Below are 21,398 nucleotides of genomic sequence, written 5' to 3' on the forward strand. Positions count from 1 at the left end.
TGATGTTCGAATCATGAATGAATTTATGGTTCTCATGTTAGTCGGCAGGATGATTATCGATGAAAAGCTTACAATTTAGTCTCTTTATTGCTATAAAAACCATTGCATGACTCCAGAATATTTGGAATACATCTTAAATAGCCTCCACTGATCCTTTAACATTTCATGAACAAATCATGAACATTTGGTTGCAATACTGCTTTTGCATCCTTTTTGAAGCTTGAAAAGCCTCAATCTTTTAGGCTCAATCTTCAAAAGAAAGTCAAACAGGTTTGATACAAGGACACAATAGCAAATGATAACAGTTTTAATTTTTACGGTGAATTGTATGTTTTATTATATTCCTGTTGCTGCAAACCAATCACATTTAAGTCACAAACTGTCAAACATCTACTGAAGACCGAAGTGCTGCTCGTATCCCTTAAGTCACTGCCACTCAGTCTATCTCGCACTCACTGGGAGAGTATTGACTTTTAAACCCCACTGTTTAAATGAGAGTATGCAGTCAGGGCCTGACTTAGCCTTGCCCACAGGGCACACAAACGCTCTCAACATTTCACGCCCACAAATCAAACTTGAGAGGAATGAGAGGTAGAGAGGTCAAAATGAGCTCTCAGCATCCTTAATAGCAACTGAAAGCTTATTCAGTGGCATACTGTGATTATGATAGATGTTTTCTGTGTCCCTAGCAATCATAATGTACCCAGAAGAACATCTGTTTTTCTGTGTAGGGGAACTCTGGATGTAAGCTTAGGTGACCTTAAATGCAGCCCTACCTACCAAACACAACATTCAAACCATTTATTATGTCTCTTTAAAGAGTCCACATCATGAAAAACCAAACTTTCCTTACATTTTCTAGTCCACTAAGACTTTTTTTGTAATTTTTGAGCTTGACAGACTCATTCCCCTTTCACGTGGCTGGGATATTCTTCAGAAATCCACCTTTTGTTTGGTTTTTGAATTTTTTAGGTGAACGATTTCTTTAAATGCAGCACAATCAATTAATTTTAAGGATTAGATATGGGGTGAAAAAATGATTGGTGCATAAAAACCTTGACTAACATTATATGTGGGAAAAATAAAATGCTAAAATTTATAACATGCCCCCTTGAATGATCAACACTGATAAAGGCACTCATAAACACAAAAACATCTTTAAAACAACCCTCTTTATACGTGTACCTGTTAGAGGTACACAATCTTCATAGCAAAGCGGAGAATAGGACTAATGACGGCAACTAAAACATTTGAGGGCAATTGCTAATCAAGCCAACGCAAGCAGAAAGAATGAAAGGCTTTGAGTGTCTCCTCCTGCTTTGCTGCTGCCAGTGGAAGTGATAAACATGAGATACACTTATTGATCGCCCCATTCCCTTGCTCTGCTGATGAATGTCTCGTAGGCCTAATTCCATGGGACTTCAAAATAAGATTACAGATTTTTATCACCTAACAGGTAAAGGGGAAATCATTGGGGAAGAGAATAAGATACAGAGAGAAATAGAGAAGGGAGAGAGAGATCTGAGTGGTAAGTCAAGAGGTCTGTCCGTAGGCTAATCCTGCCATTGAAGAATCCCAGAGCCGCGAACAGGATAAACGTCAACCTGTCGCTGCTTTTTTATATGCCTTTTATATGCCTTAAAGCATAGAATGTGTGATAACTCGCAGATGAATGCGGCCAAAATGAGTTCATTTTTAGGCAAGTCAGTTCACTCGTGGCCATTTTAGCTGATATCTGATGTAGTTAATAGGCATACAGTTCTATCGACTTGAATGGGGAAAGACCACAGTCTCAGAAACTTTCAATTACATATGTCAAACCATCAAAAAAATCTGTTTCTTTGGCTCAAATTACACTGAAACCTTAATTTACAGTGCTCATTTTTACAAATGTTACACTTTAAGTCATGTGTTTTGTTTTTTGATGAAAATATCGATTAAACTTGTCAATATTTTGCCATGTCATATTCAATCATTTTAGTCAAATTACTCAAATGACATTTAGTTGATAAGAAACTGGAAAATAACTATTTTGGTTCAGTAATCTTTTTAATGTTTTTAAAAGAAGCCTCTTATGCTCACAAGTCTGTATTTACAATCAATGATGCAGTAAAAAGATTGATTTTGAAAAAGTAACATTTCTATCTAACGAATCATTTATATCAGTGTTAAAATGGTTGTGCCGTCTAATTTTTTTCTTTTTTTTTTCTTGTGGAAACAGTGTTTTTTTTTTCAGGATTCTTTAATGAATATCAAGTTCAAATAAACAGCATTTGTTTTTTTTTGCAACAATCTAAAAGTCTTTACTGTAACTTTTTATAAATCTTTTGTGTCCTTGCTGAATAAAAGTATACATTTCTCTAACTTCTATCTCACTGACCCCAAACTTACTGTATATAAATTTTAAAATGCATCAATATTAACAAAAACTGTCCATGTTAATATCTTGCAATGTTATATTTTCATCAACTCTTAATTAAAATTGTTTATCACATTTAAATAATTTAAAAAAAATGACACTTTTATTATGCATTTTGCCTTTGTTATCATTGAGAAAATCAAAAATCTCTTCATGAACCATTTATCATCAATAATTTTGTTGATGAGATCAATGCTGGTTTAGTGTGACATATTTCTATTCAAAAACCTGCATCTTATTCAATAACCACAGGTAATCCAGTTTAATCAGATGCTAAAGGTCTATTTCCTTCTCCTTATACTGCAGTTGACTTATAGACAGGAGGAGAGGTGTGACGGGGGTGGAAACGATTGAGGAACAGCAGAAGCGAAGCGAAAACCTAGGCAAATTATCATAAATATCATGTCTCTCCAAAACAGAACTGGGCATGAGAGCTGAGGAGTGAAAGCATTAGTGAAACCCAACCACGCCTACGACGAATCGCCTCCTTGGCTGGATTACATTAGCTTTTATAGCCACAGCTATTTATCTAATTAATACATTTATAAATCACAGCTACGTTGCGCATCTGGGAAGCCCATTAGGAGAACTTCCCTTTTCTTGGAACCTGTCCCCCCCACATTGTTTGGAAAATAAACAATGAGACTACCGGGATAATAAAACATTCAGCAAGCTCCTTGCAGACTATTCTTGTAAATGGGCCACTGGGTATGCGGGTATAGCATTAGAGCCAGTGCACGATCCCATAAGGGGAGGATAAATCCCACTGCTCTCTAGCCTACAGGTACTTACTTAATAGGTAGCTGTCTTGTATGAACAATGCCATTGAGCCAACACGGCAGTGAAGGGAAAAGGTTATGAACTCTTCATTTTAAAGTCCATATTTAATATGCTTCTCTTCATAAGCCTCTGAGTCACAATACACTAGCTAGAAACCTAGGCCTAGCCATTGGGGTCTCATTTTTTACAATTCATGCCAATTTGCACTGGTAAACAAATGCAGGCTGAAGGTTCACATGGAATTAATAGAATGTAAAAGGGATTTCCATGTTTTAATCTCAGTCTTTTCCCCCCACTGATTGGAAGACTTAAATCCATAACTAATAAATAGCTATTTTACCTAATAGACTTTCAATAGGACAGAATGACTCGATTTATACTATATACATTACTGTTCAAATTTTTTTTTTAACTCACCAAGGATGTATTAACTTGATTACAAGTGACAGTAAATACATATTCAATGTTTATGGACTTTATGTTAAATGAACTTTATATTAATCAAAGGATCCTAAAATAAAATGTATCATGGTTTCTACAAAAATAATTTTTACGCAGCACAACCATTTTCAGCTGTGATAACATTGAGAAATGTTACTTGTACATCAAATTATAGAATATTAGAATGATTTCTTAAGGCTCGTGTGACACTAAAGCCTGGAGTAATGGCTGCTGAAAATTCAGCTTTGGTATCACAGGAATAAATTGTATTTTAAAAAATATTGATTATTTAAAACTAATAATATTTAAAAATATTATTGTTTTTGTTGACCAAATAAATGCAGCCTTAGTGAGTACAAGAGACTTCTTTCAAAAACATTAAACAAATCTTGCTGACCCCAAACATTTGAACAGTAAAAAATAACTATAAATCCTATTCCTTACAAAATAATAACTTCTCCTAATAAGCCATATGATTTCAAGTATCATTCATGACCATAACGCAACTCCTTTAAATCTGAACATCTTCAACTGGGTCCAGAGTCTACAAATATGCTTCAAAATCAACGACACATAAACACAAAAAAAAAAAAAAATCAGAAGTCACCGCTGATCCAGATGCTGCTCTGCTGAGTGTTTTCCTGGCATATGTGCCCCTTATCTAAGCATAGTAAATTTAACAGCTTTGATCTGGAGTCAAATTGAATCCCATTGCCATCTGGTAACACACACACACACACACACACACACACACACACACAAGGTCAGGCTTGCAACACTACTGCAAGTAACTGACTACCGCATACTAATCAGCTCTCACAGTAAAGGTGGAAAAGAAGAAAGAGAAGAACAGATGAGGGGGATGACAAAAGTTGAGAGGAGAAAGAGAGAAATAAACCATGTTGTCCTTTGAAATGAATCCTGTCAAACAGTAAACAACATGAAAGGAAATCCAGAGGCAACTTGGGGTGGTCCAACACAAGATCATGAGGAACGCAAAGATAAAACAAAATTAATCATGCCAATATCAAAGCTGCAGTTGAACAGTTTTCCCACGACTTTTGTTTGAAGCCCAAGGTCAGGCTCAAGGTCATCCTCTCATCTTTTTAATCTGGATAAAAATATTAAAGACATTACGAGTGGGAAGCTTTAATCATTTTGATGCACTGTTAAAGCACAACATCCGGCCTTAAGTTTATTTTCTGCTGGTCAGGGTTGACGACTGGAAAGGCAGAGTCCTACATCATGTCCTTCACTTCAATGAACATGACATGTGGCTTTCCCTGTTCAAATATTCATGCATCTCTAGACAACTTACCAAAGAAAGACAGCTTTCCCTGCACAGAGTTTCTTCCTTTCGAGTTCTCTGCCACACATTCGTACGTGCCCGCGTCTTCTTGCTGGAAGTAAGGGATTTCCATCACACCGCTGGTTTTTCTTACATCCACTTTACGGGCGAATGGGACTCCGTCAACCCGATGCCAACTCATGGACGGTACTGGACTAAGTCGTGGGAAAAAAACACAAATGCAAAAAGAAATTCAAAGACTGATTACATCATCTTTCTATTGAGGACATCTTTGTAATACTTACTTCCCCAGTGCAAAACACTCCAGACGCACAGTTGAACCTTTGGCCACTTGAACAATCTCTGGAAACTGGACTTCAATCTTTGGCTCATATTCTCCCATAACACCTATAAAAAAGAAACATTCAATCGCCAGTCACAAGCAAAATCACAATTAGTTCCAACAAAAGCTATCAATTATTCCATCTGAAATTGCAATTTCCAAAGCAGCCAATCTTTTATTTTCTGTTTCATTATTATTGCTTGATTTATTTGGTAGCTTCTGAAAGGCTTTTGGGATAGCAGGGAGCCCTGATATCTCCCTCTGTGTTTCTGTGAGGTGTGCTATCGGACCAGCGACTAAGCTGTCTGCGGGACTCAAAGAGATGCTTATCTGTAATGTCTAACTCTGGCTGTTTATGTCAGCGCTGCCAAATGGGAAGGGTTGAGGAGAGGCAATCATCCCCTTCTGTAGCATCCCAGGTAGAGAGACATGTTACAATGGGGTTTGAAATTGCGCATAGAGATCACACTGTGACAGTAGCCATGGAGTGGCTCATGTTGGTCATACACCACTGATACAAATATCAGGTTTGTAGACAACATGTTTTACACCATAATTCAGACAAGGCATCGGTTGCATCTCAGCCAGCTGGAACTTAAAAATGAAAAATAAATAAGTATAAAACTGTATTTTCCTTTTTGAGGTCCAACTGGTGCATTGAATTGTGTACACACAAACACACAAACACACACACACACACACCTTCTGTGTCAAATGAACCTTCAGAAAACATTATAAAATGTTTCTTAGTAATGTTGAAAACAGTTGTTCTGCTTAACATTTTTTGGAAACCGTTATACATATTTTAAAATATATTTTAATGAATAGAAAGTTCAAAAGAAAAGCACTGACGTGTAAAAGTCAGCTCAGAACAATATAAGAGTCTTTATTGTCACTTTTGATTGATTAAATGTGTAATTTCTTCATAAATGTATTAATGTCTTTCTTTAAAACCTTGCTGACCTGGACTTTATGTTACTGCATCTGCATTTAATTGCACTTTAAAATTCTGGTAAAAAGGGCATAAATATAATTGAGGGCAGTTTTGACAACTCAAATGTATTGGTAAACATTTAATTTTTCAGGTTTTTATCAAATATTCTGGAGGAGAAATTGATAAACACTCAACTAACTAAAGCAATACATTTGTCAGCAGTTAATTAACTTTTCCTATTGTGAAAATAAAAATGATCATATATGTTTTTTTTAATGACACCAATCAAAGCTACTTTCAGATAATCATGTACAAATTAATATAAAGTCTAGGTGGAGACAAGGCAAAAATAATGAAATATCAAAATAAATACAAATATTATTAGGATTATTAATTAATTAAAGACAATTACGTAAAGCTATTATAATTTAACAATTAAACTAGAATGGTTGTACATATATGTAATTATTATTATTAATTTTCCCCCCTTTAAAATCAACCTAGGAGGACAAAAACGTTCCTCTAATCACCCAAAAAACTAGAAAATAGAAACCAAAAAAATCTCTCATAGAAAATAAGTTTATTTTAGGCTATCACTCAGATAAATTAGATTCCGTTTGTCTGTTACGATATTTGACAATTTATGTTTATCACCCTTGTACATGAGTGTGATCAAAATGTAAATCCACAGAAAAGCAACAATTAGATCAGCCTAAGACAAATGACCTTTCAGTTCGAGGGCCTATGATAATGCCAGCCTAGAGGCACCAAAACATGCTGCCACAGCATCTTAAAATTTGCAGAGAAACAGCTTATTAACCTTTGAATAAAATTTGTGTTCTACATATATATAATCTTTCTTATCTCTTTTAGTTACATAATTCTATAATGCATATGGGATTGAATGTATGGCATATATCGAGACATCAGCAAGCATTCTCACCATCATTGCGCAGTATCAGAGGAGTAGGCGGGCCTTGGACGCGTGTCTTGGTGACAGTATTGGTCACAACACAGGTGTAGTTGCCCACATCAGATGGCTCAACTTTAGCGATGTATAGATTCCCCGTCTCCTGGGACACGAAACGACGAGAATCCTGCTTCACAAATGACGGGTACTCATTAAAAATCCAGGAGAACGTCAAAGCTGTTAGAGGAAAAAGGAAAGGAGAAAAGACCATCAACATCACACATGAGTAGAAAGAGGTCACTCTACTGCCCGGAAACTACATTTGCATACACGTAACTAGAGTACACGGTGACATTTCCTCTCTCAGCAGAGCCTAAATGGCATATGTGAGCTCTGCTCATGAATCTTGCGTCTCCCTAGAGTTACTAAATTAGCATTGGGGCTACATGCTAGGGTGAAAATTAATCAGCCTGAGGAGGGTTGTGTGGCTTAGGAGGTGAAATTTAATGACAGAAAGGATAACCAGTGCCCTGTGATTAGTTGGCTTCTAGTCAAGTGGGAAAGTGGTCGTATGTAACCAATGTTCAAAAATCCAGAGTGCTATTCATTGACATTGGTCATTTAATAGATAATCAGGTGAAAAGTAATGAGCTAATCACACAGAATTTCATTAAAGCAGAGTTTTTAATGACAACAATAAAGAAATCTTAATGTAAATGTGTGGAAAGGACAACAGATGAATGGAAAAGTTCAAAAATGTTTCATCTACCTTAATTAGGCGAATCTCAAAAAACTGTCAAGAAATGTCCTTGTTCCACCAAAATAATATGAAGCCTATTTTTAGGACTACTGACATTATTTACATGACAATCCAGTTCTTAGTAGCCCACTATAATGAGAACAATACATTTAATTCGCATCACTATAATGTGACAAAATTGTAAAGTGCAAAATACTCTTAAATTTAAAAGTACAGAATATAGTTAGAATTTAAGTATAATTCACATTAGTATTTATTCTAGGTCTACTGTATTTAATTTATTGCAATTAAAAATATTTTATTTTCAAAAATAATGATTTTCATGCAATTTTTAAAAATGTGCTTAATCGTCATGAAAGTAATATTAGAATATTGTATTTAAATGATTTAATTTTATTTGGATTCACCTTATTCTAGCTCATGCTGGAAATAGTAATGCAGTCATTTTTTTATATTTCCAGTTATAGTTTTCAACACACCATTTCACACTATATGAGACAAATAAACAGACAAATAAATAAAACAGTCTCAACTCTGAGAGGAGTGCTGTTGACCAGACTTTGAAAATGTAGCGTTCTCGTCGGCCATTTCTCTCCACGAAATGTCAGCATACACTTAATGTCACATCTATCAGTGGTCAGTTCCTTTACAAGCACAGAAAAACCGTTTCAAACCTGACCTCAAAGAGTTACAACTGTTTTTCCTTTTGCTAATTCAATTACACACAATGCCTGTCATTCTCCAAGTTCCACCATCAACTATGAGCCATGGAAAGTGCAAGGTGAACCAGGCATTTCTCTATTATCCAGGTGTGAATCAAAATGAATTCCTTTCAGAGGAAGCGCTTTCTGATAATAATTCAACTGCAGACTTTTTACTTGAAGTTGTTTGAATAGTACATGTTTGTAATTGGAGAAAGGCTATAAACTAAAATGAGTGCTTTTATAAAGGCTTTGCATAAGTCAAAATCTAATTGCTGCTCAAAACAGCAATAAAGAAATCAACTGTCAATCTAATAAGCATCTAACCGCATCTGTGGAGGAACAATGCACTGAAGCATTAATAAACCGATGTGCATTTCCTGTCACCAGCCTCCTCCATGTTTCTGTGGCGCATACCTACATCTTTATTCAACCAAATCACTCTGAGGTTAGACATGTTAGCTTCCATTTGTGCCGTCATTGATAAATGCATTTGCAGAACGTTGTAATGTTCTACTCGGCCAAGGCTTTTGGCTCCCCAGCAGCGTATTTAATCGACAGGCACATAGCATCTCCCCGGCTTAGCCCAATCAAACCCACTCACTCATTAGCTAATTAAACAAAGCAGTCTAGGAGGATTCCTGCCTGAGCCCTGGTCATTTATCACAGTTTGATCTGATCCATAGCTGTGGGCTTCGGCTATCTTGTGCACAGAAGGGGCTTGAGCAGCTTGGTTTTCCAACCCATGAACTCTTGAGTGCTAAGCTAACATCATTCCTGTAATATACAACGGTAATTTAAGTAAATATTTCTATAAAAGGTTAAGCAAGACTTTCAGAAATATGCTATGGTTAAGCTTAGGCACTTAAACTCTTAGTTTAAATAAAGTTTAAGTGTTAATTAACAGGACAATTAACAGTAAGGCTAACAAGATGTAAACAAACTGTTAAACCCTGACGAAAATTAACCATGGTTTTATTGTAGTGAAAGTGTAGTAACCATGTTTTTTTGGTGTACTGATTACCATTTGTATACAAATACCATGGTTAAACTATGGTTAGTGTAGCAAAACCATGGTTAATTTGTGGTTACCATGGTTTAACTATAGTAACCATGGTTTTTTTGGTTTTATTTGGAGTAAAACCATGGTTAATTAGCTGTAGGTCAGTGACTAGCTTACATGAGGGTGCCAGCTTGAAGTTAATTTTGATGTTTCTTTTTTAAAATCTCTCTTATGCTAGTACTGTGCCTTGAAAATGTTTATTAAGTCTCTTTGAGAGGAATATAATACCTGCACGCACAGACAGCTGGGGCTCAGGATGAACTGAATAACGTAATGTGATTTTGTGCTATCGCACATGGCAAAACAGGATCTGCTTTCTGACTTAAATCCTGCCATCCATGCATTCAATCAATCATTCCCCAAAATGCTGAATTTTTTATTAATTTAGAAGGTAAAAACGTCAAATGTTAATCCACTACTGCTGCAGGCGTTAATGCTGATTTAAAAACAAAACAAAACAAAGCTTTGTGTTAGCAAAGAAAAGTCATATACAGTTGCTCAAAGGCTGCTGTTGCCAGGGATGGGCAGTATTTCAGATACATGTATTTACAATACGTATTTGAAATACAAAATACTATTCTGTATTTTGTATTTGAAAGCCTTTGGCAAAAATCAAATGTAATTTGTATTTAAATACATTTAAGATTAGTATTTTTGCATTTTTGACTTTTCTGGAATAAGAGAAGTTGAGGATGTCATGGTCAATTGTACATGTTGATTAAAGTTAAAATAGAGCATCATTCAGATTTGCCGTCAGTTAACATGAAAGAATAAAAGAGCACTGACAAGGGGAAAAATAGCGTTAGCCAATCAGTTTTAATAGTTAATCGGTTGTTGTTTTTGATCAACTAGCTTGTCAAATGTGTTTAAAGCATTACTGCAGGTTAGGGCTGGGTGATATGACAATACATATCGTGGCGATGATATAAAGTGCGAATCGACGGACATTTTTCTAAATCGTTTACATAGATAGGCCTGTTGGGGAAAGCAAATATATCCGTGCAGCTTTTAGTGGGCAGGAATTATTCATTCATTCATTCATTCAAAAGGAAGCATGGATGAATGAGTAATAGAATGTGATGTGCTTGGTGCAATTGCACTTATTATAAGTGTATATGTGTATGTCCTTTATACTTCTATGGCTCTTAATAGATTCAGTGGTTGGAGTTGGGTAAATACTCCTTGACAATTTCTGTTGCTACTTTCTGATTACGTTTCTGGCTACATTTAAAATCAAAACATATTGATCATTTAATAATAGTTGTAATGCTAAAATGTTTGTTTTCATCTTCCAAATAGGTGTCCAGTGATTGATAAATAAATATTTGATTTCTGAATATTGTACCCTAATTGAAGTAGCTGTTTAAATAGGATCATGATTTTACATACCATTGCATGAATGACTGCCTGACACATAATATATTATTATATTTATGACTAACAATCAAATGATTAAGTAGTTAGAAACTAGTTGCTATGAATACAGGTGCCATCAGTTGTCTTCTTATGAATGACTTGTTTGTCATTGAGTCAGTGCTGCTGATGCAAAGTAGACCCTTTGTTACCAAACACCAAGTAACTAAATTAGGATTCAATTACGAGTCATTCGCAAACTGTTAAACATTAAACTGTTGGTTACTTTAAAACTAACCTTCATCTGGGAAATCACAGGGATATGTGAATATTTGATCTGTTAACTGATTGCATATGTCAGGTTCATTGCATGACTCGGGCAGAGAAAAGATGTTGCTATCAAACATTGTTCACAAACATCAGTGTATTGGTGAAGAGATAGATCAAATAGGACAATTGATGGAAGGTTTGTGAAAAAATTTCATGCTCCCATGTAAAAGTATTTTTTAGTATTTTTAAAATACAAAAATACAGTAGTTTATTTTGATACTTGGTGTGGCTGCTGTATTTTGTAGTTTATTTTGATACACTTCAAATTAAGGTATTTGGTATTTTATTTTAAAATGCATTTTGATGTATCTTTGCCCAACCCTGGCTGTTGCAACCCTAACACAACCCAAAGGATTTCTTCCCTCAATTATTCAAACCCTTAGATTTATGTTTTTTTTCATATGGTTTGATTCACTTAGGTATCAAGGTCCAAAAATAAATGAACATGTACATAATGCAACAAAATGAGAAAATCCAAGCAGATACGTTTTTGCATTTTTCCACTGATATTAAACCTTTCCAGATAAAGCCCTTGATTCTCAGCTGGACTCTCCCCGAAAAAAACAAACAAGCACATAAATGCTACATAGAATCCTCCATACAGTATGTGAAATGTTCGAGGTTCACTCTGAAATTTGATGTGTAAGAAGCCAAGACTCTTCACTTTGAAGGGTCCCTAGAGGGGACTGTCAGATGCTGACAAAACTCAGTTTGCATTATACCAAGAATGCTGGGGTTGCAGAAAGTCAGCAGAGAAGTCAACATAAAACGAAAAGGGAAAAAATAGACCATATAAGATTTGTGCAAATTGTACGGACATGTGGAGAGTATTAAGGAAGATGAAGGAGGAAACAAATTTTTGCTTTCTAAGGGCAGATCTGTTGTACAAAACTGGAGATTTTCCATGGTGGGGTTAACATCTACTTCAGGAATACATTTTTACAGCTGATGCATATATTTTTTAATATATATATATTAAATGCCATCTGCAGATTGGTGTAATACGATAGTTCTAGTGTGAGTCTGGGGTGATATTACCTGATTGGCTGAACAATGGCAGACGGGGTCAGGACAGATGAGAAACCTATTATATATTTTTTCTTCAATTCCATTTAAATTTTAGGTACACGTATTGTCCCGAATATAAGACGATGGTTTTTTTCTTGGAAATACATCTGAAAAAACGTGGTCGTCTTATATTCAGGGTCTAGACTTTGACATGTCAATAATACACCCACAACAATAGGTGGCGCCAAAACCGCATAAAACGAGTGTGCCATGAAATACGTAATGCATCGCGTGTTGTAAAGATCGCGAATAAAAGAAAACCTTACAGCTGCATGAGTCGTGACTGTTAGCCTGATGGCACAAAACACTCTTTGTGATTTTAAAACGTAAGACAGTAGCCAGATTTGAAGACTACAGTAAGATTTAACTTCTACTGTTAATAAGATTTTGTTAGGCTACTATTAGATGGATAGCCTAAATGTCCGAATTCAGATGGGCTATTTTTTTTTTCTTAATGGTATATCAAAAAGTGTATATTTTTAAAATGTGATTGTTGGTAAATTTTACCAGTTTTTACCATACTTTCAAAACAAAAACTGAAGGTACATCTGGAAAAGGGGGGTCGTCTTATAATCAGGGTCGTCTTATATTCGGGCCAATACGGTAATGTGTTTTTTGAACCTTAAACCGCATAAACACATTTCATTACACCAAATACACCAAATAATGTTCTTTTTAGCAACATAATATGACCCCTTTAAATGCCGTTTGAATATTGCTGTAACACTAGCTCTAGTGTGAGTTTGGGGTGACATTACCTGACTGGCTGAACAATGGCGGACAGGGGGCAGGACAGACAAGGATTTTTTTCTAATTCGGTTTAAACTTTAAGGTACACCACCCATCAAAACTTCTGGGGCCAGTAAGAGTTTTTTTTTTAAAATTAATACTTTAAGCAAGGATGCTTGAAATCAAATTTATAATGAATTATAATATATACCATTTATAATGTTACAAAAACAATTCAATGTAAAATAAATGCTGCTCATTAAGCAGCACAATCGTTTTCAACATTGACAAATAATAAATGTTTCTTGAGCAGCAAATCAGCATATTAAAATGATTTCTCAAGGATCATGTGATACTGAAGACTGGAGTAATCGCTTTGCTGTCACAGGAATAAATTACATTTTAAAATGTGTTAAAATAGGAAACAATTATTTTAAACTATAAAAATATTTCATGACATTACTGTTTCCCTTTCGTGGAACTTCGAACTGCGTCCTCTAGGGGTCGCTATGGGGGGACGCCTCGTCGTGACCCGTGTCTGAAGCCTACATTGAAAAAACACCAACTTGTTTGGCCGGCGATGTTAGTGAGCATTAGAGAAAATATTTAAAAAAACCTTACTGACCCCAAACTTTTGCATATTTTATTTTCTGCCAGGCAAAAAACTATAAGTCAGACTATCTAAAAAAAATAGCAAACCTCTCCTATATCTCCTAAATATTTTCGGTTAGTGGTTTGTTCAGATTTTTGCAAACACTACTAAATATATATGAGCAAAAACAATCATTGTAAGCAGTTATCAACATATCCATGAAAAAAAAAATCTATTTGTTTTCTACCTTTTCTTGCCATTAGCTTGACATGATGAAGGTGACTGTGTAATCTGGCTCAAAGACAAATGTTCTAATGTGCTTACACAAGCACTACTGATGTGTGACAGTAACTGGAACTACAATTAGAAAATAGGTGTTTCAGACTTTAGGCTATAGGTCATAGTGCCCGTCTGAATACTATAAACAGTCTATCTGACAACAATGCCTCTTTCCAATTTACACCAGCCATGGAAGCCTGGGGGAAAACAGTGGTGTGGGAAGTATTTTAAAAAAAAAATCTCACTATCATATTTCATTTTAGAAAAGACATATCTGCAGACAAAACAAACCATCTATCACCACAAACACCAGTCTCAGTTCCAATCAAGGAGACCCATTCATTATTTTTACACTCCGTCATGCCGCAAGCAGGAAATAAAGCTTTATGAAAAGATGCACATATCTGCCTCATAATCGCGCATTATTGATGCGAGTGCTCTTGATGAATTTTAATAGCATCACAGCTGCCTGATCATCGCTTGTTAATAATACATGTGAGACTATTTGTGACAACAGTATGCATATTTAATCATTGTGCCCCGGATTACACAAGCTTACTGCTTGGCACATATATATAAAAAGTTAATTGATTAATTAATAATTAGGCAAATAAATAAATCATATAAACAACAGTGATCAAAGAATAGAGGTTGGTTCCAGCTTGTAAATAAGGACTTTTTAAAGGGATAGTTCACTCGAAAATGAACCCATAATTTCTGTCATCATTTATTCACCCTCAAGTTGTTCCAAACTTGTAGGAGTTTCTTTCTTCTGTTGAACACAAAAGAAGATATTTTGAAGAATGCTGGTAAACAAACAGTTGATGGTGGCCACTGACAGCTTATTTTCCATATTATGGAACTCAATGGCTTCATTGAGCCATTAAACCATCAGCTGTTTGGTTTTCATTTCAACTATCCATTTAAGCACCAATAATTGCAATATTGTTCAATAAAGATATAAGGCAATGGATCTCCAACCTTGTTTGTAAAAATGATACGTTTGGAAGGATTATGATTTTTTTAAATGTTTTTGAAAGAATTCTCATATAGTCACCAAGGCTGATCATTTGATCAAAAATACAGAAAAACTGTAATATTGTGAAATATTATTACAATTGAATATACTTTTCTATTTTAATATATTTTCAAATGTCATTTATTTCTGTGATGGCAAAGCTGAAATTTATAGCCATTACTCCAGTCTTCAGTGTCACATGTTTCAGAAATATGCTGACTTGCTGCTCAAGAAATATTTCTTAAAAAAAGGAAATATTTTATATTCAACAATTCAAAAAGTGACAGTAAAGACATTTATAATGTTACAAAATATTTAAAATAAATGCTGTTCTTTCTATTTATCAAAAAAATCCAGAAAAAAGTATGTTTCCAAATAAATTTAAAGCAGCAAAAAATTTCAATGACTTCAACATTGATAATAATAAGAACCATTATTAATATTTGAGCACCAATAATAATTGATAATAACTGAGCACCAAATTAGCATGTTATAATGATAATGAAGTTCAAATAATGAATTCTTAGAATTACAGTGGATATAGAAAATAATCACCCCCTCTAAAATAATTGCATATTGTTGCACAAGTCAGAAGATGGACACAAAAATATGCACAAAGGCACAGCTCCCTAAACAAGACCATATCTGCAGATTTTTTAAAGCATTTTTAAAATTTGAACTAACACCTCATGACTACACCACGAGAAGCTGCAAAAGACACAGGCGCAAGTGGAATGTACAAAACATGGTGACATTCATTTTTAAGTAAATATAAAGGGCGATATATTGCGTCACCAAAAATTATTGAGGTCATGTACATATATTGCGAGATAAGTCGATATATTGATTATTGCTACAGGCCTATGGGTGATCCTTTTTCCAACTCCGTGATTCTGTTTTTTTTAAATTTTATTCTGACATATTGGTGTTCTATCTTTCACTTGGATGTTATAAGTTGCACAGAGTAAATACAGCTGGATAAAACAAAAACTGTGTCCGTCTTCATTTCAGGCTGCAAAGCAACAAAATGTGATTATTTTAAAGGGGGGTGATTCTTTTCTAAACCCACTGTATATTAATTTTTTTAAAGAAAGACTTAAGACAGTCAATCTTCAATACATTTTGTGAAAATATTGATTATACATTCACAGAATCACTTTTCAGAACATTATCATTCACTGTTTCTTGCAGGTAGAATGATCTTCCCAACCCTATCCGAAATGCTGAATCCCTAAAAATATTCAAGAAACCGCTGAAAACTCATCTCTTCTGGCAGCACTTAACTGCATCCTGCGGAGAAGAAAAAATCTTCTTCTGTGCTTTAACTATTCCTAAATCCCTCCTTGTTCTAGCTTGTACTATTCTAAATGATGTCTGAAACTTTGTATTACAAGCGCTTCCCATTTTTACTGCCACTTTGTGATGAATCTCGTTGTATTCCTCATTTGTAAGTCTCTTTAGATAATAGCGTCTGCTAAATGAATAAACGTAAATGTAAGATTGCATTGTAATAATGACACTAAAAAGATGTGACCTAGTCTAATCATTTTTAACTGACCCTCCAATCTCCATTTATTTCCTCTCTAAGGAGGACATATCCACTACATGAGACTGTCACCGAGTGCAGCGTTTACCGTCTGGCCTTGTGTTGACAGACGCAGTAAGAACTGAGAAGAGAGAACCTGAAAGAGCAGGAGAAATCAGAAAACAGTAGCAGTCTATGAAGCACTTTGCTTAAGGCCTCCAGAATATCACATCATCTTTTCTCCTAACAGGACCAGACAGAGTGCACATGCTCTGTGCTCTCACTGCCTGCGTGACTCCGGGGCAGATGCCATCATGCCCATTGTTAGCGCGAGAGCAGAAAAGAAGTGATTTCAGCGTTCGCTACACCTGAACGGGCCGAACTCCATTAGCAAATGGAGGTCAGCCGCATTAGATTCCCACACTAAACATAGTTATTGAGTAATACAGAAAATAAGGCTGAATGATGTGGATGGCGTCTGAATGCAGAGAGGCTCAGAGGCTGAGGTGGAGGTAGCAGCCGCTCAACTGCTTGTGCGTGACTGATCCGACCTGACTGCGGCGGCACAGAAGGCTCGATTTTGGTCTACGCTGCACATTTCGGGGCACTCGCGCGCACAAACATTTACTCATACCCATAATGCTGAATCCAGCGATGAGGAATACACATCTCATAAGAAAGCTGCCAGCTCTGATCACATGCAACCTCTGTAATTCTCTTGTATTCTGTGCTTTATGGACATGCAAGGACATTGGATGGTAAAACAAGTAATGGAGGACAAAAGAAAAAGAGATGACACCTTGAGTCTTTGTGGTGAATCTAAAATAGCCAGAAGCCAGGAGCTGGTCTATTATTATTATTATTATTATTATCCCTCCATTAACACACTTTGTCCTTGGCTTGACTGCTAACTTGTGTCTCACGCACAAGATATTCTGCAAAAGAAGCATCACTATACTATTGCTCATATTTAGGATTAAAAAAGAACAAAATTAACTGTCACCAGTTGCTAATGTAATGGTTTAAATTTAATTATAATAGAAGAAAATAGATAGAAGCTTCTACTGAAAACATCTGGAGCATCTCAGATGTCATCTAACAGTGAAAAACATAATCAGGGTTATCCAGGATGTTTTTTTTCCCTTCATAAAAAAATGTGATGGCAAATATATTAAACAATCCTCACAAAAAAATCTGAAAGCATTTGAAAATACCACATTTAATAACATATTTTTACTCCAAACTCACTTCATAATGCCAGTCGAGTGTTTGAAATAAATCCTTCTGTGAGATGATGTGGCTTCTTACACAGAATAAAGCACGCAACATATTTCATACTATTTAAGCAGTGATAAAGGCATTGCATTATAAATATACTTTATTTTAATGAAAATTATAATAAGAACTCAGATAAACCGTATATATTGCCGTAGTCGTGTGTTTATTAGTCACGTTGAATCAATGAAAGGAGTTGAATCTTCTGTTTATTCAGCTGCAGCAATAGGCATTTTCTGGGTTTCTTCTGCGAGGCGTATTTGGAGTTTCAGCGCGAGAGCGCCCTCTGGCCTTTGGATGGAGATTTACTGCTGATCACAGAACCGTGCTTCACTGAAAGATATGCATTACAATCGCAGCTTCTGTTGAATCGCGATCTCGATTCCATTCCGATTTATCGTGCAGCCCTAGTCACAATGTCACATTTTGTGACAGGTGGTGTTTCACATGAAAAACATGCGATCAGGAAAACTGTCCCACCTTGAATATGAACGAGAAAGTAAAATAATTACATTGCTGTAAGGACAAAGTACTAAGTACTATCAAAAATTATAATAAAATGATACAAATTCATAAAAAAAAAAAAAAGAAATAAAAATAAAGCTAAATAATTGCGGTAAACATTGCTGTAGGGACAAAATATAATTATATTTTAAATTATAAAAACAATAATAAAATGATAAAAAATTACAAAAATAGAATAAAATAAAAAATAAAAAATTAAAATAGGGACAAATTTATTTTATTTTAAATTATAAAATAAAATAATAAAATGAAATAAAATAAGATAATTCCGTAACCACCCACCTAGCAACAGAATAACATCTATCCATAACACCCTGGCTACCAAATATCAACCTGCAAAAATCTTATTATTAATAAGCTGTTGCACTAATCAATATACCACAGATCCAATGCAATAGATGTAAATTGCTTAAATACAATTTTGTTTGCTGACTGCTTTAAGAAATGTCATTTACAGACATAATGCAAGGCAGGAGGCGCTAAGCATAGCTCCTGAGGCTCCTAAGCCTCAGCCTAGGAGCCTAGCACATAATCAGTTGTTTTGTTGTTGGGAATGAGTGGCAGTGTATTCCTGCAAAGCTGAATTTATTCCCCCAGGATTGTGTATGGGTGAGGAAGTGTGTGTGGGGTGCGGGTGTTCCCCTTCAGGAACTCGAGCTGCATCGAGATCGCTTTGGGATGCCCCTGCGTGACCGCGCTCTGAAGCACGTGTTCAAATCAGCCCAATGGAGTAGCGAGACGTCACGGGCGGGGTGACGTAAGCACCAGAAAGTATAAAAGCGCATCCGGCAGAGAGCAAACCAGCTTCTGCTCTTCAGTAGCGCTCTGTGTATGTGTCTGTCTATTTACTGTTGTCTGTCCGCACAAGCATATATAAAAAACAATCATGAAAAAGTCTATGGCGAGCAAACGGCATTACAAATGCTGTGTTCCTCCCTGCCCACGATATCGGGCAGCGGGGGATACACACGATTTGTGTGTAGTTTGTTTGGGAGCGGAGCATGCACGGTCAGCTCTCGAGGGGGCTGATTGTCATGACTGCGAGCTGCTCTCGCTGCGCACGCTCTGCTCTCGCCTGGCCGTGTTTGAGGAGAGTGTGTGGACTCGCCACCGCAGTCCCTCACGTATGAGGAGCTCGTGGAGGTTGTGACTCGTGCTGTAGCCAAATTAAATATCGATTGGCCAGCTGAGAAACAGGACGCTTGTCCTAAAAGCAAATTAGACGAGCATTTCCTGAGGGCGAGGTCACAGCCTTCACGACGGGGCCTTCCGTTTTTTCCCGATCTCCATGCCAAGGTGTCAAGATCATGGGAAAAACTGTATTCTTCCCGTATCTATAGCCCCACAGTCTCTAATTATTCCAATAACGTGGGGCTGAATGAGAAGGGATATGGGGCATGCCAATGGTGGAGCAGACGGTCGCGAGCTATCTCTCGCCATCCTCAGCATAGTCCCTGAAGGCCCCGAAGCTTCCCACCAGGCCTGTTAAGCTGACATCTAGTCTGGTTGGGAAAGCTTATATGGTGGCAGGTCAGGCTGGCGCATGCTTGCACACCATGGCGGTGTTGCAAGCATACCAAGAAAAAATACAAAAAACTAAAAAAAAAAAAAAAAAAATCTAAAGCAAACATGAAAAAAAAAAAAAGAAATAAAAATAAAGCTAAATAATTGCGGTAAACATTGCTGTAGGGACAAAATATAATTATATTTTAAATTATAAAAACAATAATAAAATGATAAAAAATTACAAAAATAGAATAAAATAAAAAATAAAAAATTAAAATAGGGACAAATTTATTTTATTTTAAATTATAAAATAAAATAATAAAATGAAATAAAATAAGATAATTCCGTAACCACCCACCTAGCAACAGAATAACATCTATCCATAACACCCTGGCTACCAAATATCAACCTGCAAAAATCTTATTATTAATAAGCTGTTGCACTAATCAATATACCACAGATCCAATGCAATAGATGTAAATTGCTTAAATACAATTTTGTTTGCTGACTGCTTTAAGAAATGTCATTTACAGACATAATGCAAGGCAGGAGGCGCTAAGCATAGCTCCTGAGGCTCCTAAGCCTCAGCCTAGGAGCCTAGCACATAATCAGTTGTTTTGTTGTTGGGAATGAGTGGCAGTGTATTCCTGCAAAGCTGAATTTATTCCCCCAGGATTGTGTATGGGTGAGGAAGTGTGTGTGGGGTGCGGGTGTTCCCCTTCAGGAACTCGAGCTGCATCGAGATCGCTTTGGGATGCCCCTGCGTGACCGCGCTCTGAAGCACGTGTTCAAATCAGCCCAATGGAGTAGCGAGACGTCACGGGCGGGGTGACGTAAGCACCAGAAAGTATAAAAGCGCATCCGGCAGAGAGCAAACCAGCTTCTGCTCTTCAGTAGCGCTCTGTGTATGTGTCTGTCTATTTACTGTTGTCTGTCCGCACAAGCATATATAAAAAACAATCATGAAAAAGTCTATGGCGAGCAAACGGCATTACAAATGCTGTGTTCCTCCCTGCCCACGATATCGGGCAGCGGGGGATACACACGATTTGTGTGTAGTTTGTTTGGGAGCGGAGCATGCACGGTCAGCTCTCGAGGGGGCTGATTGTCATGACTGCGAGCTGCTCTCGCTGCGCACGCTCTGCTCTCGCCTGGCCGTGTTTGAGGAGAGTGTGTGGACTCGCCACCGCAGTCCCTCACGTATGAGGAGCTCGTGGAGGTTGTGACTCGTGCTGTAGCCAAATTAAATATCGATTGGCCAGCTGAGAAACAGGACGCTTGTCCTAAAAGCAAATTAGACGAGCATTTCCTGAGGGCGAGGTCACAGCCTTCACGACGGGGCCTTCCGTTTTTTCCCGATCTCCATGCCAAGGTGTCAAGATCATGGGAAAAACTGTATTCTTCCCGTATCTATAGCCCCACAGTCTCTAATTATTCCAATAACGTGGGGCTGAATGAGAAGGGATATGGGGCATGCCAATGGTGGAGCAGACGGTCGCGAGCTATCTCTCGCCATCCTCAGCATAGTCCCTGAAGGCCCCGAAGCTTCCCACCAGGCC

At 36.6% G+C, this 21,398-nt stretch overlaps 1 protein-coding gene across 1 annotated transcript in view; it reads right to left on the reverse strand.

The window, feature by feature from the left end:
- Nucleotides 1-21,398, reverse strand: part of LOC107599410 (contactin-4-like) — an 86,098-nt gene that overhangs the window by 38,807 nt on the left and 25,893 nt on the right. The window contains exons 4-6 of the mRNA XM_016290989.1: nucleotides 7,149-7,352; nucleotides 5,234-5,336; nucleotides 4,959-5,143 (exon numbers count right to left, since the gene is read on the reverse strand). Of these exons, the coding sequence (XP_016146475.1) occupies nucleotides 4,959-5,143; nucleotides 5,234-5,336; nucleotides 7,149-7,352 (492 nt within the window). The remainder of the gene's footprint in view (nucleotides 1-4,958; nucleotides 5,144-5,233; nucleotides 5,337-7,148; nucleotides 7,353-21,398) is intronic.

Source organism: Sinocyclocheilus grahami, unplaced genomic scaffold (assembly GCF_001515645.1).
Source record: "Sinocyclocheilus grahami isolate Dianchi unplaced genomic scaffold, SAMN03320097.WGS_v1.1 scaffold266.1, whole genome shotgun sequence".
Taxonomy (NCBI): Eukaryota; Metazoa; Chordata; class Actinopteri; order Cypriniformes; family Cyprinidae; genus Sinocyclocheilus; species Sinocyclocheilus grahami.